At 39.5% G+C, this 25,301-nt stretch overlaps 1 protein-coding gene across 3 annotated transcripts in view; it reads right to left on the bottom strand.

Moving 5' to 3' along the window:
* Positions 1–25,301, bottom strand: part of LOC124180046 (homeobox protein dve-1) — a 77,589-nt gene that overhangs the window by 46,288 nt on the left and 6,000 nt on the right. Inside the window, exon 1 of one of the 3 annotated variants that reach the window (XM_046565031.1) lies at positions 8,099–9,261. The exons of the other annotated variants lie outside the window; for them this stretch is intronic. Coding sequence (XP_046420987.1) covers positions 8,099–8,173 — 75 coding nt within the window. The 5' untranslated portion in view covers positions 8,174–9,261. Of the gene's footprint in view, positions 1–8,098; positions 9,262–25,301 lie in introns of those variants that run through there. 3 annotated transcript variants of the gene reach the window in all.

Consider the following 25,301-nt stretch of genomic DNA (forward strand, 5'->3'; position numbering starts at 1 on the left):
AGAACATGGAATTTAGTGAAATATGTAGAAATTGCAGGCTCTTTATTTACCAGGCACCGATGTGAATTTTTAGTTGTCGTTACTATGAAATTATTACCGTCACCGAAAATTCTATAGTTCTGGATTAAAAAATTTTACCGCTGTAACCAATAAATCTATCACGTACAATTGTTCTTTTTACATATTTCCTTGCAACTATTGCGATGATTTGATGTTGGTGCATCGATAAATCGACTTCGAGCCCTCATTTGTCTGAAAAAATGTAGTCAACTAAGCAGCTTCAACGTTGTAATAACCGGAAAATATAACATCAACAGCTAAAACGACACTCGGTAGTTACTTGTTCGAAATTATCTTGTGATTCAAACAATGTTCAAGTCGTTATTGCAACGATTCCTATTTCACTAGAATTTCCTGTTCCGAGATCCAAAGTGAAGATCATGGAGGCTATATGACGATGCTGATCGGTTTACCTAAAATATACGAACACGAAGATAGAAGACAGAAGACTGCTTGCAAGTGATTCGACTTCTGTTTAGGTACGTTGAGTTAATACGGCGTTTGTAATTAAATACGACCCGTTAAGTCTACAGTATCGATATTTCGTGTCGCAATAATAAATGTAAGAGAAACGAAATAAATGAATAGAGATTTCATGATTCCCCAAGTTTCGGGGCAAATTATAGATGAAAGATGAAAATTTCGCGGTCGGATTCTACGATTTCGAAAAAATGTCCAAGCTTCCGTCGTAACACGTATACGACCGATCCGCGAATCTTTCGTACCTCGAAGAGCAGCGAAAGGTGGTATTTTTTCGCTTGTCATGACTGTACCAAACGGGAGAGTGCGAGCTACTGTTTCGGGAGCTGCTCGGAGGTATGCACGGGCAAAAAACACGTCCGACCGCTGAAGACCCACTCATTGCACACGGGTGAAGAGAGGCGGTGAGGGAGAAGAGACCGGCGGCAGCCTGGAGAGCAGTCGGGAGATGGTTAATCCAGCGGGAGCGACGAGGAACGAGATTCGAGTAAGACGGGGCAACAGGTGGAGATGGGATGGGGTTACCGGCTTATCCCGTCTCTCGCATCGGAAAATCCCGCGGGTCTCTCATGCGACGGGAGACAAGCCCGCCACCGGGATAGAAAGACACAGGCTGCAAGCCGACCAACCCCGGATTCGGTGGTTGCCGAAACGTCGAATCGATGCCTCCCGATTTGTTGCGGCTGAGAGAGAGAATTGAATTTTTTACTGTCGGGAGGAAAATGAGGAAATGAAAACCACCGGGAATGCGGATGTCGCTGGGACAGCGGTTTAAATAATGTTGGAATTATGGAAAAAGAGACGCGGTAAACACTTGATCTGTTTGTTGGTTGAGTACATTTTTTTCAGTCGAATTTAGACTTTAACGTCGGTTGCAGGTTAAACCGGGAATCCGATACCGGCTGACAATCTTTCCAATAAATGTCTGTAACGCGCGTGTGCTTGCAGGATTCGATCGTCACCGCAAAGGCGTCGTTCCAATTGACGAAAACCAATGGTAGCTCCTCACCGATTTCCTGGACCAGCGACTACCTCGACCTCGGCGTAGAATCTCGAGCTGCTGTCGCTGATGGTGATGCTGGCTAGGCGATTGATCAATTGATTTATAAAGTTCTATGCCATCTATAAGTCGTTAAGTCTGCTTGGCAAGACGGGACAGCCGCCGTCGGCTTATGTAACTGCATGGCGGGCCGTTTCGACGTTCCTTAGGAGCGCGATGTATATCACATTCGGCAATTTGTTGGAGGTCCTTTTCATTTGCGCGGTTGCAGCGACGATCGGGACGAAGAAGCGTTTTGACGACGACGGAAAGAAGCGTCGGAATGAATAAATTTCGTTTTTTTTTTTTTGTTTTTTTTTATAATCAACACGAAACCTGTAAATAAACTATAAATTCAACATTAAAAGCCTGAGATCTGAATAATATGCAATAAAACGTCAATTTTTTGTCATTTAATTCATTTACAACAGATTCCGAGGTTGGCCTCCAGGTGTCGCATCAAGCGAAACCCTCTCGCAACAACAGTGATGAGACATTGTAAGGCTGTCTGACGACTCGTAACAACACATCAGTGTGAAATGAATTTAGCACGAGCATCGTCGAGGAGCAAACTTGGCACAATGCGTTTTGAGATGAAATTAGATTTTTTAACATAGACAGGATCATAAACTGACGTTATAAAGCGACCGTGCGATTTTTAACGTAATCTCAAATTTCTAAATCCAGAAATGTTTCATTGAAACAAAATTTAACGACCGCAAATCCAATCAATATACCAACACAACTTTGGCTTTAATCAAGTTGATCTCTAATTTCTATCTTCTACAAACAGCATGAATTATTCACATTTTATACACCAAGTCTTAAGGAACGAGAACTACAAAGATGCTGTGAAGAAACCTGTTACAAAGATGCTAATAATATAAATACAACAACGCAATTATCCAGACTCAACAGCAGCTGGAAAACTTGACGACTACATATTAAGTTCGACGAAGCTTTGGAAAACAACATTTATCAAACTCCCGCACTTTTCCGGTTTTGATACGGCGGTCAACTCAAATCTTATAAAATCATTATCGACGAATCCCCGCATAGAATTTCATTACATCCGATCTATTGGTGTCAATTCATCCCTGGCATCCTGAATTTTTTCAACATTTTCCATCCGCGGATTCAAAACGGACCGAGGGTAAAAAGTGCCTTGTATAATCGTACAAAGAATCGAACGTGTAGCGAATCGTTCGAAATCCTCATTATCTCGGATTGTATAATTTACAACTTTCACAATTTTTGAAAAACAAAGAAAAAAAAAAACAACGTTTTTCCTTCGAACGCAATTGGTCAATACAACTTCGGTGATGCCGGCACGGAGGGCGCCTGTAAAATCTAGCGATATTATCGCTTACGTACCTATAGAGGCGCTAATCTCATCGGTCGTTTCGATAACAAATTCGAATACCCTTGTATACATATAGATATAAATATATATATACATATATATACATATGTATATATAAATAATACGTGTAACGTACACACACGTGTCGGGTATATCCAACGAGCGTTGATCAGATATATCTCAGTAATTGAGACGTTTGGAGTGGTTTCAGGTACCCGAAAAGATAATCCACGGATTAAAAGATACCGAACGATACATGGTACATAATACCGTTATATAAATCAGATTTCGTCCATAGACGACCGTTTTATACCCACACGCGCGTACGTACGGAATTACAAACGCTGCTGCTGCCGGCGCCGGCGATGCTACTCGCTTTGTACGCGCGAACCGGCCAACACAACTGGGTCCCAAATACGTTTGATGTATCGGCACTCGGCAAACGGATAGACGGATTACAATCATTCCGCCGTACTAGGGTGGTCAAATACCGTGACCATGCGTGTCTGCCTGCCTGCTTGCTCGCCGAGCGTTCTTCGTCACCGCCTCAGAACTTTGCGGTCGTAACTCGAGCCCCGACCGTGGTCGATTTCACGAAATTAACAAGAAAATACGGAGCTAAGAATCGTCGAATATTAGCGCCAATTTAAGATATCGCAGCTCGTCAGAGCTGTAAATCATAAACGGTTGAGTTGTCCGATTTAACGAAATTTGTGAACGTAACTTACGGAATTATGGCGAGTCTGTATCCGCCAGGAAACAAACTGCAGTGAACGATAGATCTGTACCGAAATGAACGAAATTAAATGTCAATTGGCAATGCCGCAATATATTTTCGCGCCTGGAATTTCCGATTGTGAGACAATTGGGAAGAACGTTTCCGAACGCCGAATTTTTCGACCTCCGGTCTCGTGGCAGTTCGATTAGCTTTCTATAAAGCGTTTTGAACAGTTTTATAACAAGCCTAAAAACGATCCTGAATGACGAAATAATACATCAGGGGTTGGTTTTCAAAATATGTTTCATTTTGAGGCACGTGTTACAAAATGCACAGTAGCCGAATGACAAGATAACGGGTTAATTATTGGTAAACTTGCGAACATTAAACGAAGCTCTAAATTGAGAGAATTAATCTCTTGCATGATTTAAATTTTATTGCAGCATTTTAGTACTATGATTAACTTCCAGACGAGTTTAAATCACCGAATATTCCGTGTGCATTGTGATTAATATATAAGACCGACAAAGTTGCTCTCTAGATTAATCGTCCGCTATGCGATGACTGTCCCAGGATTCGACATGCTGTAGAAGTAACTTCGAAAGCTTCGTGAAAATTACTGAAGAATATATGAATTGTACCAATTATCGTCCGTCCAAAAAAAAAAAAACGGAGCATTTTTTAGAATTTCATTCGAGTCAAATTGCTCTATCATTATAGGATAAGTTTGGAGGTATATTTGATAAAATTATTTGAATTAAATGCACCATTATAGAACACACGATGGTTAAGGCCTTAGGCCATTATAGAATTTTCGAAAAATCGATTTTTTTTTCTCAAATAGTCCCCTAGGACCTCAAAAATGATGTCCTCAAAAGATAATGGCCGGGAAAAATCTCCAAGTACTCCGTTATCGAAAGGACGCTAATCGACAAACACTCGTTCTTCTCGATACTTCTGTGAACTTTCATTTCTTTTTCCCTATGTAATTATTGATTTGTTTTTACAATGAGTGACAAAGTGGTACACAGTGAGAAGAAAGGAGGCAAAACGACATCTGGCAACAGCAAGAGACGATAATCTGAAAGGCCAATTGTATGGTGCAGGCATCGCAGATTAAAGGTGTGGCAAAATTATTCATGATTTTCTACTATTCAAAACTTCAAACGCGTTTATCTTAAAACCGCATTTTTCAAGTTGGCCGGAAACATAACTCCGATAATTTTTAACCGACTCACTTGAAACTTCGAATATATCTTAAAAAATACATTGTCTGTGGAAGTACGTAGGATTTTTTTTTCATATTTTATAGTTCATTTGTTATTAACAATTATCTGACGATTTTTTAGGTAAATTTTTCACTTTCCACTTTAGAAGTGCGCCATTTGGCCAAAAATCAATATATCGAAAAAATCCTACGTACTTCTATAGCGGTTATTATATATAATCGAAAAAAATTTATTGGCTTTTCATAATTTAAAAATTACAGGAGCTGTTCCTCCGGCCGTGAACCCGGGAAAACCGAAGACGTCATCGCAAAAACGCTGCGCAACCACCATTTTGCAATTAATCGCTTCAAAAAAATTATTGTATACAGTCAGTGATATGTATAATAAATACCCACTTCTGTAATCTCGATTTATTTTGTAATATTTCTGAAAAAAAATCCTCAAAAAGCCTATTTTTTCCGGCCTCTAGAGTGGCCTAAGGCCTTGAACAGAAATCGCGAATTATCAAGATGCAAAAATATTGCGGTGAAGTAGTAACAGAAACGAGAACGGACGTTTCAACAAAACTTTGCGAGTTTTTTCCTTGTAACGAAGGAAATTTTTTAACAAATAAAACAACTTGGGATCTTGTTTTACAAAGAATACAAATATACATGCTACACTTGCAACTCTACGATTTTGAAAACCAGTAAAAACGAGAATTCAGAGAAAAATCATATACTTTTAAAATTATTATCGGATTTCGGTGTTCAAGATTTTTAAACTTCAGACAACATTCAACACGGAATTGACAAAGTTAAAAGTGTAACAGTAAAAACCTCCAACATCGCTGCACAGGAAAAAGTTGGTTCTACTTTGCGAAAAGATTTTTTTAAATCCTGGTGATAAAATTTTCGCAGAATCGTACAACTACAATCATTGTACCTACTTATTCGTTTCGAAAAGATTATAAAAATGAAACAGCTACAGGGTGAAGAAAAAGTGTGATAAAGAAAAGAAGGAAAAAAATGAGAGGCCATTGACTCGAAAATCTAACGAACAATTCCAATTCGTTAATATCGATCCCGAGTGATTTCCACTGATTTCGAATGATCTCCGAGTATTCTAGGCGATTTACTAGCAAGACGGGAGATTAAAATCTTCGGATATCATCGACTCTGCTCAAGTTGATTTCGTATAGAATAGAATGACAAAAAATCCCGCAAAACGGTGAAAGATCATTGAAAATCGATGTTGGGTACAATAACTTGAGGAGTTGAAAATCGGCGAAAACAAACCGCAAGATACGAATCAGCGGAACGTTAACGCGTCGAAAGCATGGATTCGTCGTTGCTTGAAAGAATATTTCGGTAATCGAAGCTCCTTCGAATTGCCCCTCGGATAAAAAACGAAGGACCCGGCGTCGTTGCCCGGTGTGTGTAAAACGCGGCGCGCCGTTGGGATACGGGATGGCTTCGGAGCCCGGGAAGAGAAGACAGGAAGAAGGCTGGGGCAGGCACATCCGTAGCGTGTCCACGGGGCCGTGACACCCTCGCCCGTCGCTGGTACCCGAAAGCCTAAACCCGAGCCGTTGAGCCGAGGATTATCCGCCTCTATCTCGTCGAGCCGCGCATTTGTATCATGGAAGAGTTTTTTAGCCGCTGCTTTTAGCCTCCGTTCACCGCCCTCGGGATAAAATAATCTTCGAGTTTGATTCGGGCCGGCGTTCGAGGCCTCGAATCCCTTTTATCGAAGCGAGAGACTGCAGGGAGTTGCACGAGGATCGTGTACAAGTAATTATTTACCTAGCGTGGTTGTGATTCGAAGTTTAAAAATTTTATTCGAGTCAAAGACGAGGCACTCGATAGGAGTGAGATTGAAAATTTCTGGAAAATTAACGGAAAAGCTTTAGAGAATTAGGAAGGACCTCGCATTTTATAATTGGCTAAAATCTCACGCTCAGTTTTCAGTTCAAGGAAGTGACATTTCATTTGACAAAACTCACGGAGTGAGCACTATATTTTCTGCTTAGTGCAACGTTCAATCTATTTTGTTTAGTTTACAATATTGTATCGCTGGATTGAGATATGAACATAGATTTTATACAGTTGAGAGTTTTAAAAGAAAATGTATTACGTGCAATTGTGATTGATAAGGATATAGTAACATTTACTAAACTTTCTGATCTCAATCTCATTTTTTTTCATACCCAATATCGCACTATTTTTCTGTTATTTATGGTAAACAACAACTCTGGTTCAATACCGTACAGTGTAAATCAAGTAAAAAAATTTCTGCGTGTAAAAAGTAATCTTTGAGATGAAAATAGTAATTTTTTCAAATATTTCTCAGATCTTGACATCAATTAATATTTGTTTTAACCCATAATGTTGACGACTGAGTGACAATCAATGAGTCGCAACACGTGGATTTAATTCAACATTCGCAACATTGATCGGAAATGTTTCATTCCTTTTAACGCGTGGGCGAGTCAAATTGCGTGAGAGACACTGTGATTTTTAATAAATAACAATGCAGTTTTTCAGGAATCGCAATACAGCAGAACATACTGACACGTTTCGTAAGCTCAACTACTTCAAAATTGTACTAATTAATATTTTCCCGCTCATTTCAACAGATTTCGAGTAAATATTTCAATTTCGATTAAAAATCCTGCGTATACATTGATTACTACATATTTCGTACGATTCAAAGTCAATAAAAACACGTCACGCGTGCAAGCAATTTCGGAAGCGTGCAGCGAGATAGTAATTCGAAGTGGAGTGTAAAAATTTCGTCTTCGCGACATCTTGAGTAACAGTTTTTAGCGATATAACGGTCGGAGGTCTGACGAAGGAGTTTGTTAGATGGCCCAGGCGAATCTCCTTACGGCTGACGAAACTGGAGTAGGTAGACCCGATTTCTTATCGCTGTACGAGGATTGAGTCGTCGTTCGTTTAACAAGTGGATCGCAGTGACGGCGAGAAATTTCACTGCCGTTTCAGCGTTCCAATCTCGAGTTGAGTTATTGAAATAGCCTGGTTTAAAAACTTTGTAAAATGAAAAAGAACGATATCGCTGCGTGATCTGTTCGAAAAATTTAGCTGACAGTGATTAAATACGCGTTCTGGATAGGTTCAATTATAAATATCATTACACTCCGCTCGTAATCTGCACAGCGATCGTGCGTTGAGAAAAGATAAGACGGAGGCGTTGCCTTAAAATCTTACCTGAACTTGATCAGGTTTCGTATTAGCGGCCACCCATGCCTCGGCGAAGGTCTCCATAGCGCTCTGAAAATCCATTCCCCTAATTATTTTAGATGTCCCAAAAATCCAGTCCCGACGTCGCAGGCATGTTTGTCGGCGGTTGGAAAAAACGAGAGAAAACAAATGTCACCACACACTTTCACCCCGTTTCGTATCGGCTCTGCAATGCTCTCTGCTTATAGAACCGGCCCGCGTTTTTTCCCGCTCTCGCCCGATTACAAACGTTTATACGGGGATTTAAACTTGGCGCCAAAACACCGAGGGGGGATGGGTATACGGCTCGGCGGGCGATTCAAAGCCCGCTGCCTTTCCCCCTCGCACAAGTCTACAGCGAAACACAACCGAATTGCGATTACTCTTCGCCGTTATTTCAATTACGATTACAATGCGGCTGGTTCGTCTTGCGGTTAAGTTCACGTAACAAATCTAACAATGGAACAACGTTGCCTTCTCAACGCGTCAACATATTAATACAGTATTTGATAAAGTTTACCAATCGATCCTCCGAATACAGAAGAAATTTCAAAGGTACCGTCACACGTCATAGAAACACACTTTTTCCTTTTTGATAGTTCAATATCCCGAAAATACCTGCACGTACGTATAACCAGTCACGATATTTCAAACCTACATAAATCTCGATCCACAGTCTAAATCGGTTGGTTTAACAAAAGTGTTGCAGGTACTAAAAAACTACGATCCGATTCCCTCCAATATTTCATCCCCGATCCTCTTCGGAGTGTTTTTCTCCCCGCCCTCCCCGCCCCCCTCTCGCTCTCTCTCTCTCTCTCTCTTTCCAACGATTCGAATTACGATCTCGCGTTTGCACCGCGAACCGAATGCAGGCTATCAGATTTTGAACCGGCGTTCTCGGAGTCGTCGGTTCCTTTTCTTAACTGCGTCGTCTATCAAAGCTGCCGCTGGCTTTGGAAGCGTGTTCGAAGCGAGCGTGCGAGCTCCCGAATAGCGTTCGTGTGCGACGGCGCCTCGCGCGCGACTGTGACTGTGCGCTGATCGAAAGCGTCGCGGCGCCCTCGATCCTCCCCGATCCTCCCCGCCGACTAGCCGTTGCGGATCGTCGCGCGCTTCGCATCCCCGCGTCAGTTTCCCGGGAACGGAACGTAGAACCGCGTCCGAGTCAACCCCTGAGGTTCCCGGCCTCCGAGGGGTGTGTCTTGGGACAAGGCACGCGTCCTCTGCGACGCCGCCGCCGCGACGCCGAAGAGAGAGAGACGATGACCACTGACAGCGGGGGTGGATTGGCACTGCCTCTTGCTAAACGCACCTCCGTGTCTCATCCGTTTCGGCTGGTTTCGGGTGAGGGGGGGGGGGGGGGGAGGGCGTCTTGGGTTCACGGTTTGCGGAAAACCGTGCATGGAAATTTAAAATGTTTTTATACATGTATGTAGACCTCATGCGGATGTTAGCATGGATCTCTTGGTCCAATGATCGCTCAAGGATGTACACTCAAATAGCGAAGGTTCGAAAGTACAGCTGAAGATGTTCCTTGGGTTGGATTTTGTTGGAACGATATTTCCTTGAAGAAGCAAAATCAATGTTTTAAACCATACGTTTCGGCTACGCTAGCATAATTGTTGATGGATGTGAAGAGATCCCAATGTTAAATCATTTCGGAAATGAAAAAATCGCGTAGTATGAACGATTTAAACGAACTAAGGCTCATTTTGATCGTGAAGGAATTGGATCTCTTCAAAGTCATCGATCTTTGCGTAATTTTTTTCTATGTTAACATAATATTGTTTGAAATGAGTTCAAGTCGTTCGACTTTGGTAGCACTTTTAAGCCTTCCTTACGTCACAATAAATTGTGACTTAACAGCTCTTCAACTTTACTGTACGCTTCATACATCCTTAATACGTAATAACAAATAAGTGAGTGAACAAAGGTTTCAAATTTGCAACTGTGAAAGTATGAACCAGAATGGTTAATCAAAAATCTATACTTTTGGACTATTTTATTGCCAGACATTACCGTACTATTATCTACAACATTGCACCGATATTGATGGTGATCAACAAGTAAGTGTAAACATTGGATCCACTAATGAGAAAAATGGAAATCCGTGTCCGTGAATTTGTACAAAGTCAGGTGATTTCAAGAAATATCAAGATATTTTTTTTTTTGAAAGATTGCACGAGCTTTGAAAAAATATCAAGTGATTTCAGCAATTTCTCGGTATCTTATACTTTCATGCTTTCGATCGATTTCACGTATATGATTCAATTACGTCACGGGATTTTAGAATATTCACGCCTTTTGAAAATATTTTACGGGATTCTTATTGATATCTTAAGATTGCGAAAATTTCAAATAATTTTGATAAATTTTATGGGGTTACGAAATAGATGCACAGTTGATTGAAAAAAATTTTAAGCGATTTTAAAGCGTATAACAAATTCCATCGACTGTTGCGAAAGAGGACGATTACTAAGAGACGGGATAATCTCTGAAAAAGCTATTCCGAAAGATTGAAATTCCAGATAATTTCGAGCAATTACCATTCCCAAATATTTCGAAACATGAAATCCTTCTGACTGATGAGCTTCTATACAATAAATCAACTCGATACGTTCGTAGCTTAAACAAAAAAGTGTCACCTCTTAATTTAAATTCGCTTGAAATCATTTTCATTGATTTCTGATTACGCATAATACATTAATTAATTATTTTCTCTCCATCGTTATGGAAACCGCACATTTTTCTTCTCGCAGATAACATATAATAATAATAAAAGAGTTAAATGATCCGACAGAAAATATTGCCTACAGGCAATCTCTGTGCTCGATTACAGTTATCAGTAATACAAATGCAGTACGGATGGATATGTTAATTATACAGAGGAAATTTGTCGCCGGGGATTTTAATCGTCTGCGGAAGAATGATACATAGGTTCGCACATATATATGTAGGCGTGTGTGCGTATATTTTATACACTTCCCGCTTTAATACGATACTAATTTTTGCGAGTTACGTAACTAATTGTTAAACACGCGGGATGAATAAAAGCTAAATATGAAATCAGGAACGAAGCAGAGGATGCGGGAAAAGTTGAGGACGAAAAAATACAAAGAAATAAAAAATTGAAGAATGAAATTAATAAAAATTTGTAAATGATCGTTTCGTTCGCTCTGCGATTAATTTATCAAATTCTAAATCATCATTACGAACAGTTGCCTCGGTATTGTTTAAAGGTAAAAAATACTATTTCCAGATTAGACAAATAATTGACGAAGTATTAAATAATTTGAAAATAAAAACTTACATTATTGCTTATACAAAAATGACTCCTTTTTATTTCCACTCTATCCAATTTGCCGATTTATTTTCCTTCTTCTTCGCATCTGCTGCAGGATTTTGCGTACAGTATAGACTTTGCAAGACTCTGAGAATAATTCCTGTCTATTCAATGGAGATGAGAGTCGATGGATGTCGACAATTTCTGTAAATATAGTCTCTCCGTTTTTCCCCTCGTCTCCGTCAGGGAGACTACAACAGTGTTTCACGCTCGGGAAATCCAATATCTCAAGACTTCTTCACCCACCTTCACGCATGGATAGGTACGTAAAATTCCTTCAACGCGTGTCTATGCGAGGCTAGACAATGGATTTCGCACGTGACAGGATTAAAGCTCGACCTCATCTTTGTCTCCGAGTTTATCAGAGGCTGCATTCTGCAAGTTCAACAGGATTTCCCGCCAAAAACTCTCCTCAATGTAAGTGAATCAGTTTTAAAATGAACCGAAAATTTAAAGGAAAAACATGCGACGAAACAGTTAATCCTTGCGAAAATTGAACGATATTTGTTCACACGAATATCAATATTTTCATACCAGCAGAAGGTATAATTTTTCACACCACAGGGAGAAAAATTTCGAGTTAAAGTTACTTTACAATTATTCATTATTGTTACTTTCTACAATAACCGAAAAACATTGTCTTTAGTACGTACGTAATGGAAATGAGTTTGGTAGTTGTAATCAGAAAATTCAGTATGTGACGTTATTCTTTTTGATTATAGCCACTTATATTGCATATCTATATTTTTTTTTTATAAGAAAAAAATTATTTATGGTCGTTAATCAGTTTTTCAATAATCGCTAAATTCCAACAATATTTGAAATAGTGACTAATTATGGTGAAATTTTCTAGCATTCACTGTAACAAATGAAATTTTTTTTCCTTGTAACCAAATGCACCTCGTCGAACCGGCATGAGAATCCATGATTCTAGCCACTGGCAAAATCATAAAAATGTCGATTGGGACCTGATAATTATATAATTAAATATCTGGATGCACGTTGATCACACAAGTTTTTGGAATATTTTGGGTTTAGATAATTTAAGTTACGGAAATCACGATGTTTAGTAGCCAAGATAAGACCAATAGCTACGGATATACGTGACAGAGTAAATTATTAGGCACTCAAGTATTAACGAATAGACCATTTTGCAAATTACAATTAATCAAGCCCGCGTATTCGCTATTATATATAAATTGTATATAAATGCGAGGGCTCTGAGTGTATCATGAATCAGGGGCTCAGTGAACGCAGATAAATCGTATCTTGAATTTGAAACACAACCAAGAATCGAACCGAATTTATAATTTGGAAATCGACCCCGTTCAGAGATAACAGCTCGCCTACTTTTCGCTTCCTTAAGAAAAAGGATTGATTCATGCATTTCTACAATTATACTCAAAAGCTTCCAGGGTTTTTTTAAGATATCATATTATTGTTTCCAAAATTTGGATTTACGATCAATGGATAAAAAAATATTCGAAAAGCTGTCGTTCGATTACTAACATCTGTCAATGATATTTGACGATTTCCAGAACATCGCATTTCAATATAATTCACATGGTTTTAAAACATTCGAAACGTAAATACCGAAAAGAAATTCTCATGATTTTCGAACGATTTCCCATATTGTTTGCTACTTTTCGAAAGATTTTCAAAAAAAAAAAAATTTCGTTTGACTTTGAACAACATTCGTTAACGTTGAATTGGAGCTACAGTTTTGATTTATTGTATACCTAAATTTAGAAGCAAATTGAACTTTGTTGCAAACTCGCTGCAATGCCCAATTGTGCAATACTATTTGTTTCCACTGCGATAATTTAACAAACCTTACTGTTAAAATAAACGAATAGAAATTTAGCGAAGTCTCTTTTAGTTTGCGGGGCTAAATCTCCTTAATTAAAGAGCCACATCACGTGTACTTAGGAAGGAATCTCAGGAAAAGATAGTTCCGAACTTTGCAAGGTACTTACTGTATGAAGATTACAGAAACGCTTTCTAACCTTAGCAGTAACGAATAGGCACTAACAGTTTCCCGAATGGGTTCGTTGTATCTCTATGTCATCATATAGCGTTGTTACAACGAAAATGTTATCACGACACCAATTAGGTGATACGTCCGAACATTACCACACAATCATCTATTCAGCGCCTACAGTACGTAAAAAAAAAAAAATTCGATCGATCGTAACATAAAATACAATTTTTTTTATGAAGTATTCACACATTTTTGTTACAAACAAAGAATCTTTCGTGTGTCGGAAATATTTTTGTCGTCTTTGCTCGCGCGATTCCTATTTGATTTTTTGAATCATTATGATTCCAACTGTTCAGAATTGAGTACCTTGCTTTCAATATCACAAATTTATTAAACAAATTTTCAGTGGCGAATTACTGATTTGGCAAAAAAAAAAATTAAAATAACAAATGTATAAACAATTCAACTATCTATATTAAGAAAATGTTTGCAGTGCAAATTCTGTAGCTTCACTTCAACGGTTCACCTAAGTTACAAGTTTTGAAAACGAATATTTGTAAAAATACATCAAATATCTTTAGTGGCTAAACCAATGAATTTACAGACGAGAAATTCACTACAATAGCATAAAAATGATTCGACCAAAAATCAAGTCCACGGCATCACTGTACGTGGTTGAGTGCGAGTAGCAATTGAACCTTTTCCTAAAAAGTAAAATTTCCTCCCCTTTATACAACATATTATCGATTATCAATATGCATAACATACCCGGAAAATTTCGAATCACCCTGCAGAATAGTTGAAACAATTCAACGAACCAGCTTATGCTCTCCGGCGGATAAACGCATTCTGCATTTATAAAACAAAGACCCAGCGAAGGCGAGTTACACGAAAAGCTACAGGCACAGGCAAGGGTTCGTCGGTCCAGGGTTGTATAATGGTTTGGTTCAAGGTGGGGGCGGTTAGACGGTGCAACAGCAGCAACAGCAGCATCAGCATCAGCCTGGATGCAGCAATCTGTGTGCAAAGCGGTGATAAAGTTGAAAGCTCGTCCGCGGCTGGTAAGGATGAAACGGGAAGGGGTTTAGGTGAGGGGTGAGGGGCCGGCGAGGGGGAGGGGGGGATGCACCGGAGAGGGCTTAACGATATTCGAGGGGCGTGTCGAGGGGGCGTGTCGCAAGCTTGCGGGCGGAGCCTCCTAGCGAACCACCCCCTCGCCGAGCTTTTCCGAATTTCCACCTCTCTCTCTCTCTCTCTCTCCACCTCCTTACCCTTCCCCCTTTTTATCATCTCGAGAATTTCCAGAGGCGTTAGGAGCGTCGCGACACGGGGAAAGCACGCAGACCCATTTCGCCGAGGGAGGGAAGGAAGGGCGCGCCGGGCCGGGCAACGTATGCCCAGAGCTAATTTGCCCAAGCTTACGGTAAAATTACGAGCCCCCGCACGATGCATCGGAACATCCTCATCTCCTCGAGGAAGCGGTTCCCGTCTTCTCCTCTCCCCGATGGAACCGTATCCTCCCCCCTCTCTCGCGCTCTCTCTCTATCTCTGTTTTCACCCCCCGTCTATCTCTCCGTAGCTATCTCTCTTGGGGGCTGCTGCTGCGGTTGCGGATGTGTTATCCAAACAGAAAGTACTCTGGAAGATGCCTCGATGTGTTCGAGAAAGTTCTAAACCTTCGGTGATAATAATGCCGAAATTCTTATCAAAGAAAGTCCCGCTGATTGGTTTCAGTATGAACAGATAATTGATGTTGAAATTTTGCGAGTTTCAGAAACTTTCGTTTTCACTTGCAAGCTGAATACTATTTGAAACTTATCGTGACGTAGTCGAAGAAGCTGTTCCTCCGTATGCGTTAATGCACATTTTTAGTGGTTTGAAAGTTCCATAACTGCAATATAAGTTCCCTAAATTTTCTGAAATTTTCACACTGAATTTGTGATACTTGGTCTATATACTTGCTTTCGATAATTTTATTACCATTGTTAGCTCAACTACATAAAATGCTATGAAAAAAAAAAGAATTTACAAAAATTATCAACGAGAACTCAGTTATCTCGATTTTTCATCTCAAATCGTTTTGAAATGGTGAAAAAAATCTAGTTCATTTGTCTGTTTTTCCTCTGTTGCGTAAATGACTTTGTCGAGGAGACTATTTTCTACAATCTCACTGACAATTCTCATTGTCATGTCAGTATCGCCAAGTATCATTTAATTAGTTTGATCTTGAACAATAAATAACAACATTCGACCGGCTATTCAGAGAAAATTTTTTAATTTAGCTAGTTTGTAAAAAAATAGTTTTTTCAAAATAATGAAACACTGTGAAATGAAAGCGAACGAATCCACCATATTTTTTTACCGTATTCGAGCGATTTCGGATAAATAATCAAGTATCCAAGTTCTTGTTTGAAATTTGATTATTTCTTTCTCTTGCATCTTTAATTTGATAAATGCTGGAGGACAGGTCAGGTTTGATTACGTTTGACCATGTATCATGGACGAGAAATAAAAGAAAATTTAAAACATTTCGCTTGGCTGATATTGAACGTGTATTTATTTTTAAAATCCTTATTTTCATCCAGATACCTTTAGTATTTTTCATGTATCAAATATTTCACGTCGGAAATTTGTTGCATCGTGCTACGCAGCTCAAACATTTGCGAAAATGATTTGTCATACGCCTGAATTATCGACACGCTTGAAATTTATCAAGAATAAACGTTCAACCAATTAATTTCATAATCCAACATCCTCCAATCAGTCTGGATTGCATATGAAAATTAACAACAATATCTTCATCGCTACGAGGCAATGCTTAGCTGACTGTGATTACGACGAACAGAGAAACTCTTAATCTATATCTATTGATAAAATCCATTTGATTTCACCGGCTGCCGTGCTAAGCCTTAATCTAATCTTGACCACTGAAGTGAAAACAATACAGCTTTCGGGGCTATACAATCTCTTCTCTGACAGAAATTGAAATATCACCTGCGAAAATATTGTTTGTACGTCAAAACTGCAACCGGGTAAATAATTCGTTTTAATGCTATAAAGCATAAATGGTTTCAAAATTATTATGAAACAATTTCCATCAAATTATTAAACGATCATATCCGTGAAGAACAACGAATAACTGATATATCCCTAGTAGAAACAGTTTTATTTTAATTTTGTTTTTGTCTTTTTCTATGAACCGGTAAACAGTTTCATTAGTAAAAACGACAGATATCTTTTGAACATCGGTAAACACATTTTAACATTCTCAATTTTTGATCATTATGATTTTCATACATTTGTTTTCAGCTTTAAGTAAAAATTCACCCGTAACTGACTCTTCGAAAGAACATAATATCTGAAACTTATGCGAGAGTGTTTCAGATCCCGTTCAGCGATGTTTAGAAAATGGGGATAGGATCCAAGATGTTCAGAGTGAAACCTGCGTTAATCTCGTTGAAACTCAATGCCCAATATTATATACTTATATGTATAAGTACATTACATAGACATCGCTAAACAATAATTAAATCGCGACGGTGTATAGATCGGATTTGTCCTCGCATAATCGTGTTTTTAGATATATATAATATACCGTATAATCTACGTTAATATACACCAAGGGCACTTCTAGAAGTACAAGCCATGATTATAATACAGATATAATCGACTAATAATGATCCAATAAAGATTACCAGCTGAGGCGGCACTACACTGAACTTTATAACGCTTGAAAACGCTAAGAACGACACGTCCGTTTCTTTTGTAATTCATAATAACTGAACTGTATGCTCCGCCTCTGAATCGAATTAAATCATAAGCTTCGTTATAATGATTGCAGTTTTTTGAATTCAGCCATTACCCAATTATAATCAAAAAGTGCTTATTTTATAATGGACTCCTTCGCGTTGATTTTAATTTGTTAATTTGTTAATTCCTTTTGTAGGATTGATGCATGAGAACAGGATTTAAGCGATCTTAACTACAGCAGTCCTTTTATATTCCGTAAATTAACTGACTATATAGTATATGAACTATTCCACCAAATCTTGTACGCAAATCCTGCCTCGATATTTTATATTTTTCTTTCGCGAGTTCTTCACATTATTTAGGTATCAACAAAGAGATATCTCGAGTAAGGAAGATCTCTGACTTCAGTTAATAGGGGTTTTCGTAATTATTAGAGTATGCGGATTTTCAAATTTGCGCTGCAGGAATTCCAGCACCATGATTGTTATAATACAGACGAGGTATGGGATGTACGTGAAGGTGCTCCCCGTTTTCGAAATAAAAATATCGGGATGTGATCCCGAACGCGGAGTGTCTTGGAAGTGGGGCGCGTATGTTCCGAGACAAATTGAAAACCATTTGGCGAATCTCCTCAAGCCCTGTGAGTGTTAATAAATTCAGATTTACGACGGCTGCGGAGGGTCATCGACGATGCATACGTATCTTTACGTCGCGAGGTTGTACGTATGCTATATACTTTTACATATATATATATATATATATATATATATGTATAATATATATATATATATACATATACACGCATACACGCATATTCGATTCTCGGTAAATTCTCATTTATTGTCTATAGGCTATAACACAGAGGCTGCAGTAAAAATACCGAAACGTACGTATGCTTGTGATTTAACAGATACATCTGAGCGCGCTTGCAATTTTATTGCACGTGTTTAAAAATTTACTCCAAATAGAAGAACGGAAGTAGCAAATTTTGTTTATTCCAGTCCGCGAAGTAGATAATTATAGGTATGTAGAGTTTAGAATTTGAAAATTTAATTCGACAGTATTGTGAAATTGTAAAAAGCACGTATATATGTTCTTGAATAATTATGTGAAATATGAAATGGGAATTATCCATACTTGTTAAGAAGAAAATGTTTGAAACGGTAAATGCGAAATACCGTTCGATGTCTTATTTCTCATTTCAGATGTACATGGAGTTCAAGTGAAACCTTTTCAAATAGGTATGTAATACCCACGGTTGGAAATCTACGCACGCATATATTTAACATAGAGACTGCTACCCCTTGTAAATCTATAGATGTTAGTATCACGCGAATCTGAATATCAATATCGAAGGTCTGCCTGAGTTTATTGCAGCAAGCATTGCCGGCTTCCCCTTTTCCTTATTCTAACTCGAAGGACCGAACGATCGTTTCAGTCAATTGTATACGAGTCTATCATACTCCTTCGTATTTTATACACCTGAATAAATGTCTGCTTTCGAACGGGGAAGCAAGAAAATAGGATGCACAACGATGTACTCACAATTCTTCGATCGAAATGCTGGGTTTTCCGATGTAGTCACGAGTATCAAATTCTCGTCACTTAACGTCCGATTTTCCAATCTGCCTGAGAGTAGAGCTAATTTTATTGTTTTATTCATTATTCAGTGGTATCGGAACAATTTTATTAGAATAAACATTTTCTCCGTGTTAAGCAATCGTGAAATTCACTAATTCGACTATATCGGAACTATAAGAAATTGTCTGAAAGCAATGAATGATGACGCGCAAAGAAATTAATCTTACCTTTCAACATGAAGGTTGAAAATTATTACTATCAAGCGAAAAATATTCTACGATTATTGTCAAACCATTAAAATCTGTAGATTTCATAAACTTAAAAGATCGTAAATGAATCGCCCTTCGAAAAAATAATCTGTACAAAATCTAAGAACGTTTTAAAGCTGAGACAGTGACGTATAAAAGCGCACGAATTAATCGATATGATCAGGCATGCAAAATATTGGTCAATTAGTTGGCATTAATTTTGAATTTCTGACAAAACGAATCAGATGCATTTGGTAATACTTTTCTTCTTTGTTGTTTTTTTTTTCGTTGTTTGCTTTATTTTTTTTTTCACAATCTAAAACCAATATTCGTGGATTAAATATCGTCGGAGATATGTAATTTCTAAAATGGTTTAAAAAAGGAGGATAACATTTCCTTCAAGATCATATAAAACGTCACGCGTGCAACACGTTCGTCTTTTACGCATAAAGCGTGTATACAGAACAGCGCGACGGAAACCGCTGCAATTGTCTAATTCTCGACAACGTATGCACGTGAGGGGTGGATGAGGGTGGAGCTTTGCATCCGTGAGTCGTGGGCCAAAGTAAATTTTAATACGTTGTTGAAGCTCCGTCAGAACCGGGGTACCTGATATACTCGTACATACGTGTATGTACTCGGGGACAGAGAGACGGTAACACCAGCATGAGCTCCCGGCTTGTTCCAACTCCGTCGAACTGGGAAAGCGCTCCGTATAATCCTCGAGCCTTTGAGGAAGAGATAGACAGATAGATGGATATATAGAGAGAGAGAGGGTGGGCGGGAGGGAGGAAGCTGAAGAGGGAATTATCTGCACATTTGACGACGTGCACGGGGACACGTGTGTTCTCCTTTACAAACTCGGTCTGCAAGTTAGGGGGGGGGGGGGAGGGCTCAAAGGCAAATTTCAGGTTTTGAAATTTGGATTAGAACCCCCGCGTGCTGCAGGTCGATGCTCGGGACGAGACGGACGCTGCGTCAAGCTGCTTAGATCATCGCTGTGTGAGAGTTGCAGCCTTTGGAGACGACTACGTTACGCATAATCTCTACAATCTCTGACCGGCTACGCTCGTAATATAATTATGTAATATCGCGTTACGTCCTGTGTCGTCTCCCAGGGAAAGCCCTCGTAATAATTTGATACTGATGAAACGATAAATTGATGTTGAGGATTTATTGAAATAAAAAGAAATATATATATATATATATATATATATATATTAAAGTAAATATATTACAGATTTAATGTCGGGGTGACTAGAAAATTTAGTATTGACACGCAATTCAGAATTCATCGCACTAAATATAAATGTTAACTTGTAGCGCGATTACTTATAAAATGAAATTCAAAATACGTGGTTAAGTATTTAAACGCCTGTTATTATCTCGAGCTGTGAACAAAAACTGTTAATTTACACACTCTAGTTTTTGTAATCGTAATCTAAATTACGATTTGATTAGGGTTAACAACATCCGGCTTGTGCGAACACGTGATTTCGTAACTGGTAATACGATGATTGTACAGTCGGAAGTTTGAAAAGATTCGATTGAAAATGTAAACTGCTTTATAAGATACAAATCTTGCGCTAATCTAGAGAAGACTATTTGATATAAATTTTTCGCAATTTTTTGCTCTCCTACTCTTGAGCATCAATCTTGAATTACTGATAAATCAAAATTGTCACACTTAGTATGTTTAAAAATGAAAAAGAAACGAAAATTGTTAATAAGATTGAAATAAATCTGAAAATTGCTTTCGCTCCGTTTATCGATTATAGTCTCCGCAATCAGTATTTCTGTATTAAGTGATTATCAGATCAAAATTTTTCACTCACTGACTTAAACCAGCTACTAATTACTAATGTACGTGTAAAGTCGATGCAAGATAACACTTTCTTCGAAGCATTAATGATTGAGACGTGAATTTCAGCTATCATAACGCATCCGAATTCACGGGAAAAAATTTTGTTCGCTATCAAGACTTCATGCTAACACATTTAACTTTTTTTAAGTATTCGTCGTATATACGTATGAACATACGATCGAGATATATTTGCCTATCACATAAGTGAAAATAAAATCGCACCGGAAGTTTTCTGTAAAATTCTCTACTGAACGCCACCAGATAGTCGATTGAAACTACAATTTTATATTCTTATATGTTCGGAATCTAGTTTCGGTTGCCTATTTGGTGACTTAGTGTGATGAGTTTTCCAGAAAACTCCTGGTATGAAGTGTTATGAGAATGGGTTTTTTTTTTTTTTAAATGTTAAAAAAATATCGTATATTCGTTACTGCGATCGAGAACTTCAACCGAGACGAATATTTGTTACATTCGTATCATTGCATCATAAAACAATATAAGTACGTCGTTTACCAAATGAAATATGCAGTATAAGAGTATAAAAAACATATCAATGCAGCATGTCGCTGATTCACTGCTGTAAAAAAAACCATGTTTGCTCAAAATTGTGAATATCAAAACGGCCACAAACACGTTTTTACCAAATGCGCACAACTCGATTATCAGCCGGTCGATCCCGCGGTATCTCCTCGAAGCCTGACGCACCGCAACCCACACGACGTACTCGCGTAGGACGTCGTAAAGTCGGGGGTTAAATTGCTAGAGGCACGCGCCTCGAGAGAAGGGGAAATGCGTGGATTTTACTACATGGGGCGGAAAAGCGCGGACGTCCCGAAGCCGCGCTCCTCGATCATGACGCGGGTTGCTACCAGGGTGGAAAGGGGGGCGTGAAGGGAAGGGGACTAGTCGGGGGATAGGGGGAATGGGAGGGAGAGGATTCGAGAAGCTAAGTGGCGAGGCACGGCAGAGAAGCAAGGGTTAACTCAATAGAGCCGTAAGTCAATTACTTATCGCGAACACCCTGATATACATTGTGGATACCTACGTTCAGCCGTCGAGGCGTATAGACGTCGCGACGCGATTCGACGCCGCGCCTTCAGATACCCGCGACTCGAATGGGAGACCCCCTTGCGGAGAGCGTGAGAGGGAGAGGGAGAGGGAGAGGGAGAGGGCGAGAGAGAGAGAGAGAGAGAGAGATAGATAGAGAGACGCAGTTGCGAGAATATCTTTGATGGACGCTTCTCAAGAAAATTCAGTTAGTTAGCTTTGTGTCCTGCAAAGAGCGACGCCACCTCCCCCCCCCCCCCCCGCCCTTCCGGGCTGTCTGCGTCCCCGACTCAATTAAGTTTCCGTTATTAATTAACATCTAATATAGCCTACTCAATTTGTCGCCTCTGTATGTTCTACGCGTATGCGTGCAATCATAACTACATCTGTGTCTCGGTGTATCCTCGTACCATGTAAAAAATTTTCCGTACAACTACGCGAAGTAACAAGCGTTGCGGAAGAGTTGTAACAACCTTTAAAAGCTTCGTTCCCCGTCAGTTCTATTAGAATCTAGATACATTATTGAAACCCCCGGGCTCGGTGAGGAAGGACTTAAGGGAACGATGATGCTCTAGGTGTACGCCAAAGGGTTTAAGAAAGGTTTACTTACGGCGAAAAGTATTTGAATTCATTGCAAGGCATTGTTTTCTAGCCGGCTGCACGTCAAGTTTTATAAACTTATTTAATTCACGTGCATTCACTTGAAGTCATTGAAGATTTCTATGTCCTGTAAAATCACGGATAGTTTAATAAAGTCAACCGGCACAGGTCAATCAACGTGAATGCAAGACAGGGAAACTGGTGTGAACTGACTCGATGTCATTTGAAGTTATTTCAATTCACGTTAAGTAGTAAATTTTGCAGTGGCAGCTGAAATCATTTGAGCATATTTGAGTTATTCGAATGCATGTCATCGAAGTCATATTAAGTATCTTCAAATCTGTCGCGTCGTGTGAATTAATGTAAGGTCGTAGAAGTTTTAAAATTATTTAAAGTCGTTTCAAGACATTTCGAGTCATCCAAAACCATACGAGGTGACTTAAAATGACTTGATCTAAGGTGATGAAATCATTTGAAATCGGTTACATTTTCAAGTCACTCGAAGTGTTGCAGTCTCACAGTTATGCGTGCTGCACCTTACACCACCTAACCCTTAAGTGAAGGCAAAACTCTCACCACCTTAACCGAGCTGGGTATTATTATAATTTGAAAGATAATGTCTGCCGTCTTCCGCACCATATATTAGGATGCAGCATTTAATACCGTGTACCAAGCCTTCCGCAACTTCCGCAGGTGGTGTTTTAGCCCGCGCGGGTTCGTAGGTATAAATGGCGTGTATAATACAGTATATCACGCTGAGAAAACTTCGAGCATAGATAACCTACTTGAAGAGTTAGCCCGCGTACATGCAAATTTCTGAATTATTATGCCATCCCCCACACAAATATATACGTGTATATTATCTCCAACGTCGGGGAATTACGCTACTGCAATGTATTTCACAGGTAGTTATACCGTAGTCCGTATGCATCTTATAAATTTTCCTCAGTACCTCCGAGTACGCCTTTCGAGTCGGCGTAAATACCGAATCGCTTATCCGTTTGTAATTCCTGCACTGTTGTCACCACTTTTTCAAACTTGCCTTACCGAATCGCAGCTGAATGCGATTTCTTTGTAAAAGCACATTCACTCTTGATGAACCGGAACTTTGGTGCTCAGGAAAAGAGTAGCGTTCGATTTATTTGATGATTGCAGTCGACTTGATAGATTTATGACCGTTTGTAGATGGAAAGTTGGAATCATCATCGATCTCTTGCCCGCAAATGGCAACTCCGAGTGAACATCGAATGCCGAAGATGAAAGGATGTATAGGCATAAGTCAGGTCTCCTGTTCTATCTTGTTAGTCCTGCATCGATGGAAGTCTTGGACCCTACCGGCTCTCAAAGTCCAGACAGAACCGTCGAAGCTTGGTTACCCAGAAGCTGGCTTACCGTTAGTTCGCCTCAGAGTGGTCATTACGACGGCCACTGTGCATCCAACGGTCTTTCGAAATTTCATCCGAGTAAGACGGATTCTAGAATCAGCACAGTGTAACCGTGTTGCCGCAACTTTCCCAATTAGAGGGACTCACCTGCTGAGCTGCGACCCTTCGGGTGCCTGATTATTGCCGCCCTTCTGGCTGACCACCGTTTATCGGCTGGGCAGTTAGAGAGCTTCCAATCCACGTGGTGTTGTGGTCCGTGGTGCTTTTTTTTCAAGTTTTGAGGCAGTTTGGTTGATTGCAATTGTTCTGGTGACTTCTTTTGCTGATTGTCTGTGCTCACCACGTCTTTAGCATTTCAGCATGCAATTCAGTGAAGATGAAAAACATTTCTATCCTAAGCCATTGCATTCTATACCAGGTTATTTCGTGAAAATGTCATGTACGCAATTCAACGCCGGATAAATCCGCGTTTTTATGCAATTCAGGGTGCATCCGACCGATATCAGTCTGCACACAGGCAACTGAGAATACATTGTACCGAATGTCGATTCGTAAAATGTATCCTGAACTGTATACGTTCAGGCGGCTTTCGGCAAAGTGTACTCCGAATTGCATAAATTTATGCGGGAGTACTTTATAAATTGTGCAGTCGACATTATAAATTAGGCATTGAGAAACAGATCACAGGGTTTCTAGCGTGAGGCGGGTTGGTATCGATTAGGGGCTGTCGAAAAATTTGAACCACGAGGGTCGGGTCGAGGGGATGCGGGTGCGTTCCGAGACACGTTTAAAGAATTAAGTCTTGGTAATACGAAAGAAGATTCTCGGAGCCGAGGTCTGAAAGCGAAGCATTGTCTGCATCGTAAGCCTGGCATTCAGTAGCCTCCTGGCTTCGCGTATAAATTGCGATGGAGAACCGGCGAAGGCCGGGCGAAGGGTTGGGCGCGGCGGGGTAGGTTCTACGGGTCAGGGGTAATGGGGCGCGGAGAGGGACGGAGAAATAAGAAATTAAGAGAGAGTCTTAGAGAGAATAAAGCTAAGAATTAAGACGGGAGCGAAGAGAAGTAGAATGGAATGAGCCGCGGGGCTTAAGGACCCTGGATTGTTACTCGCGGGTCATTTAACAAAACAATTTCGAGTTAACCCCATCTTTTACTTTTCTTCATTTTTTATTTCCCCTTTTGTTTTGTGTACTTTGTTTTTTGCCTCTATGACGTTTACTTGTCATTGCACCAACTCCGATTACACATCAGCCGTAATCGATTCAGTCATTTCTTCATTTCTGACGTTGCAAATAGGTACAAAAATATGTCATCTTCGTCGCAAACCGTCTTATTAAGATATTTATTGAACAAAATCATCCGACGTATTTAATCTGTAGAAAAAAAAAAA

Source organism: Neodiprion fabricii, chromosome 4 (assembly GCF_021155785.1).
Source record: "Neodiprion fabricii isolate iyNeoFabr1 chromosome 4, iyNeoFabr1.1, whole genome shotgun sequence".
Taxonomy (NCBI): Eukaryota; Metazoa; Arthropoda; class Insecta; order Hymenoptera; family Diprionidae; genus Neodiprion; species Neodiprion fabricii.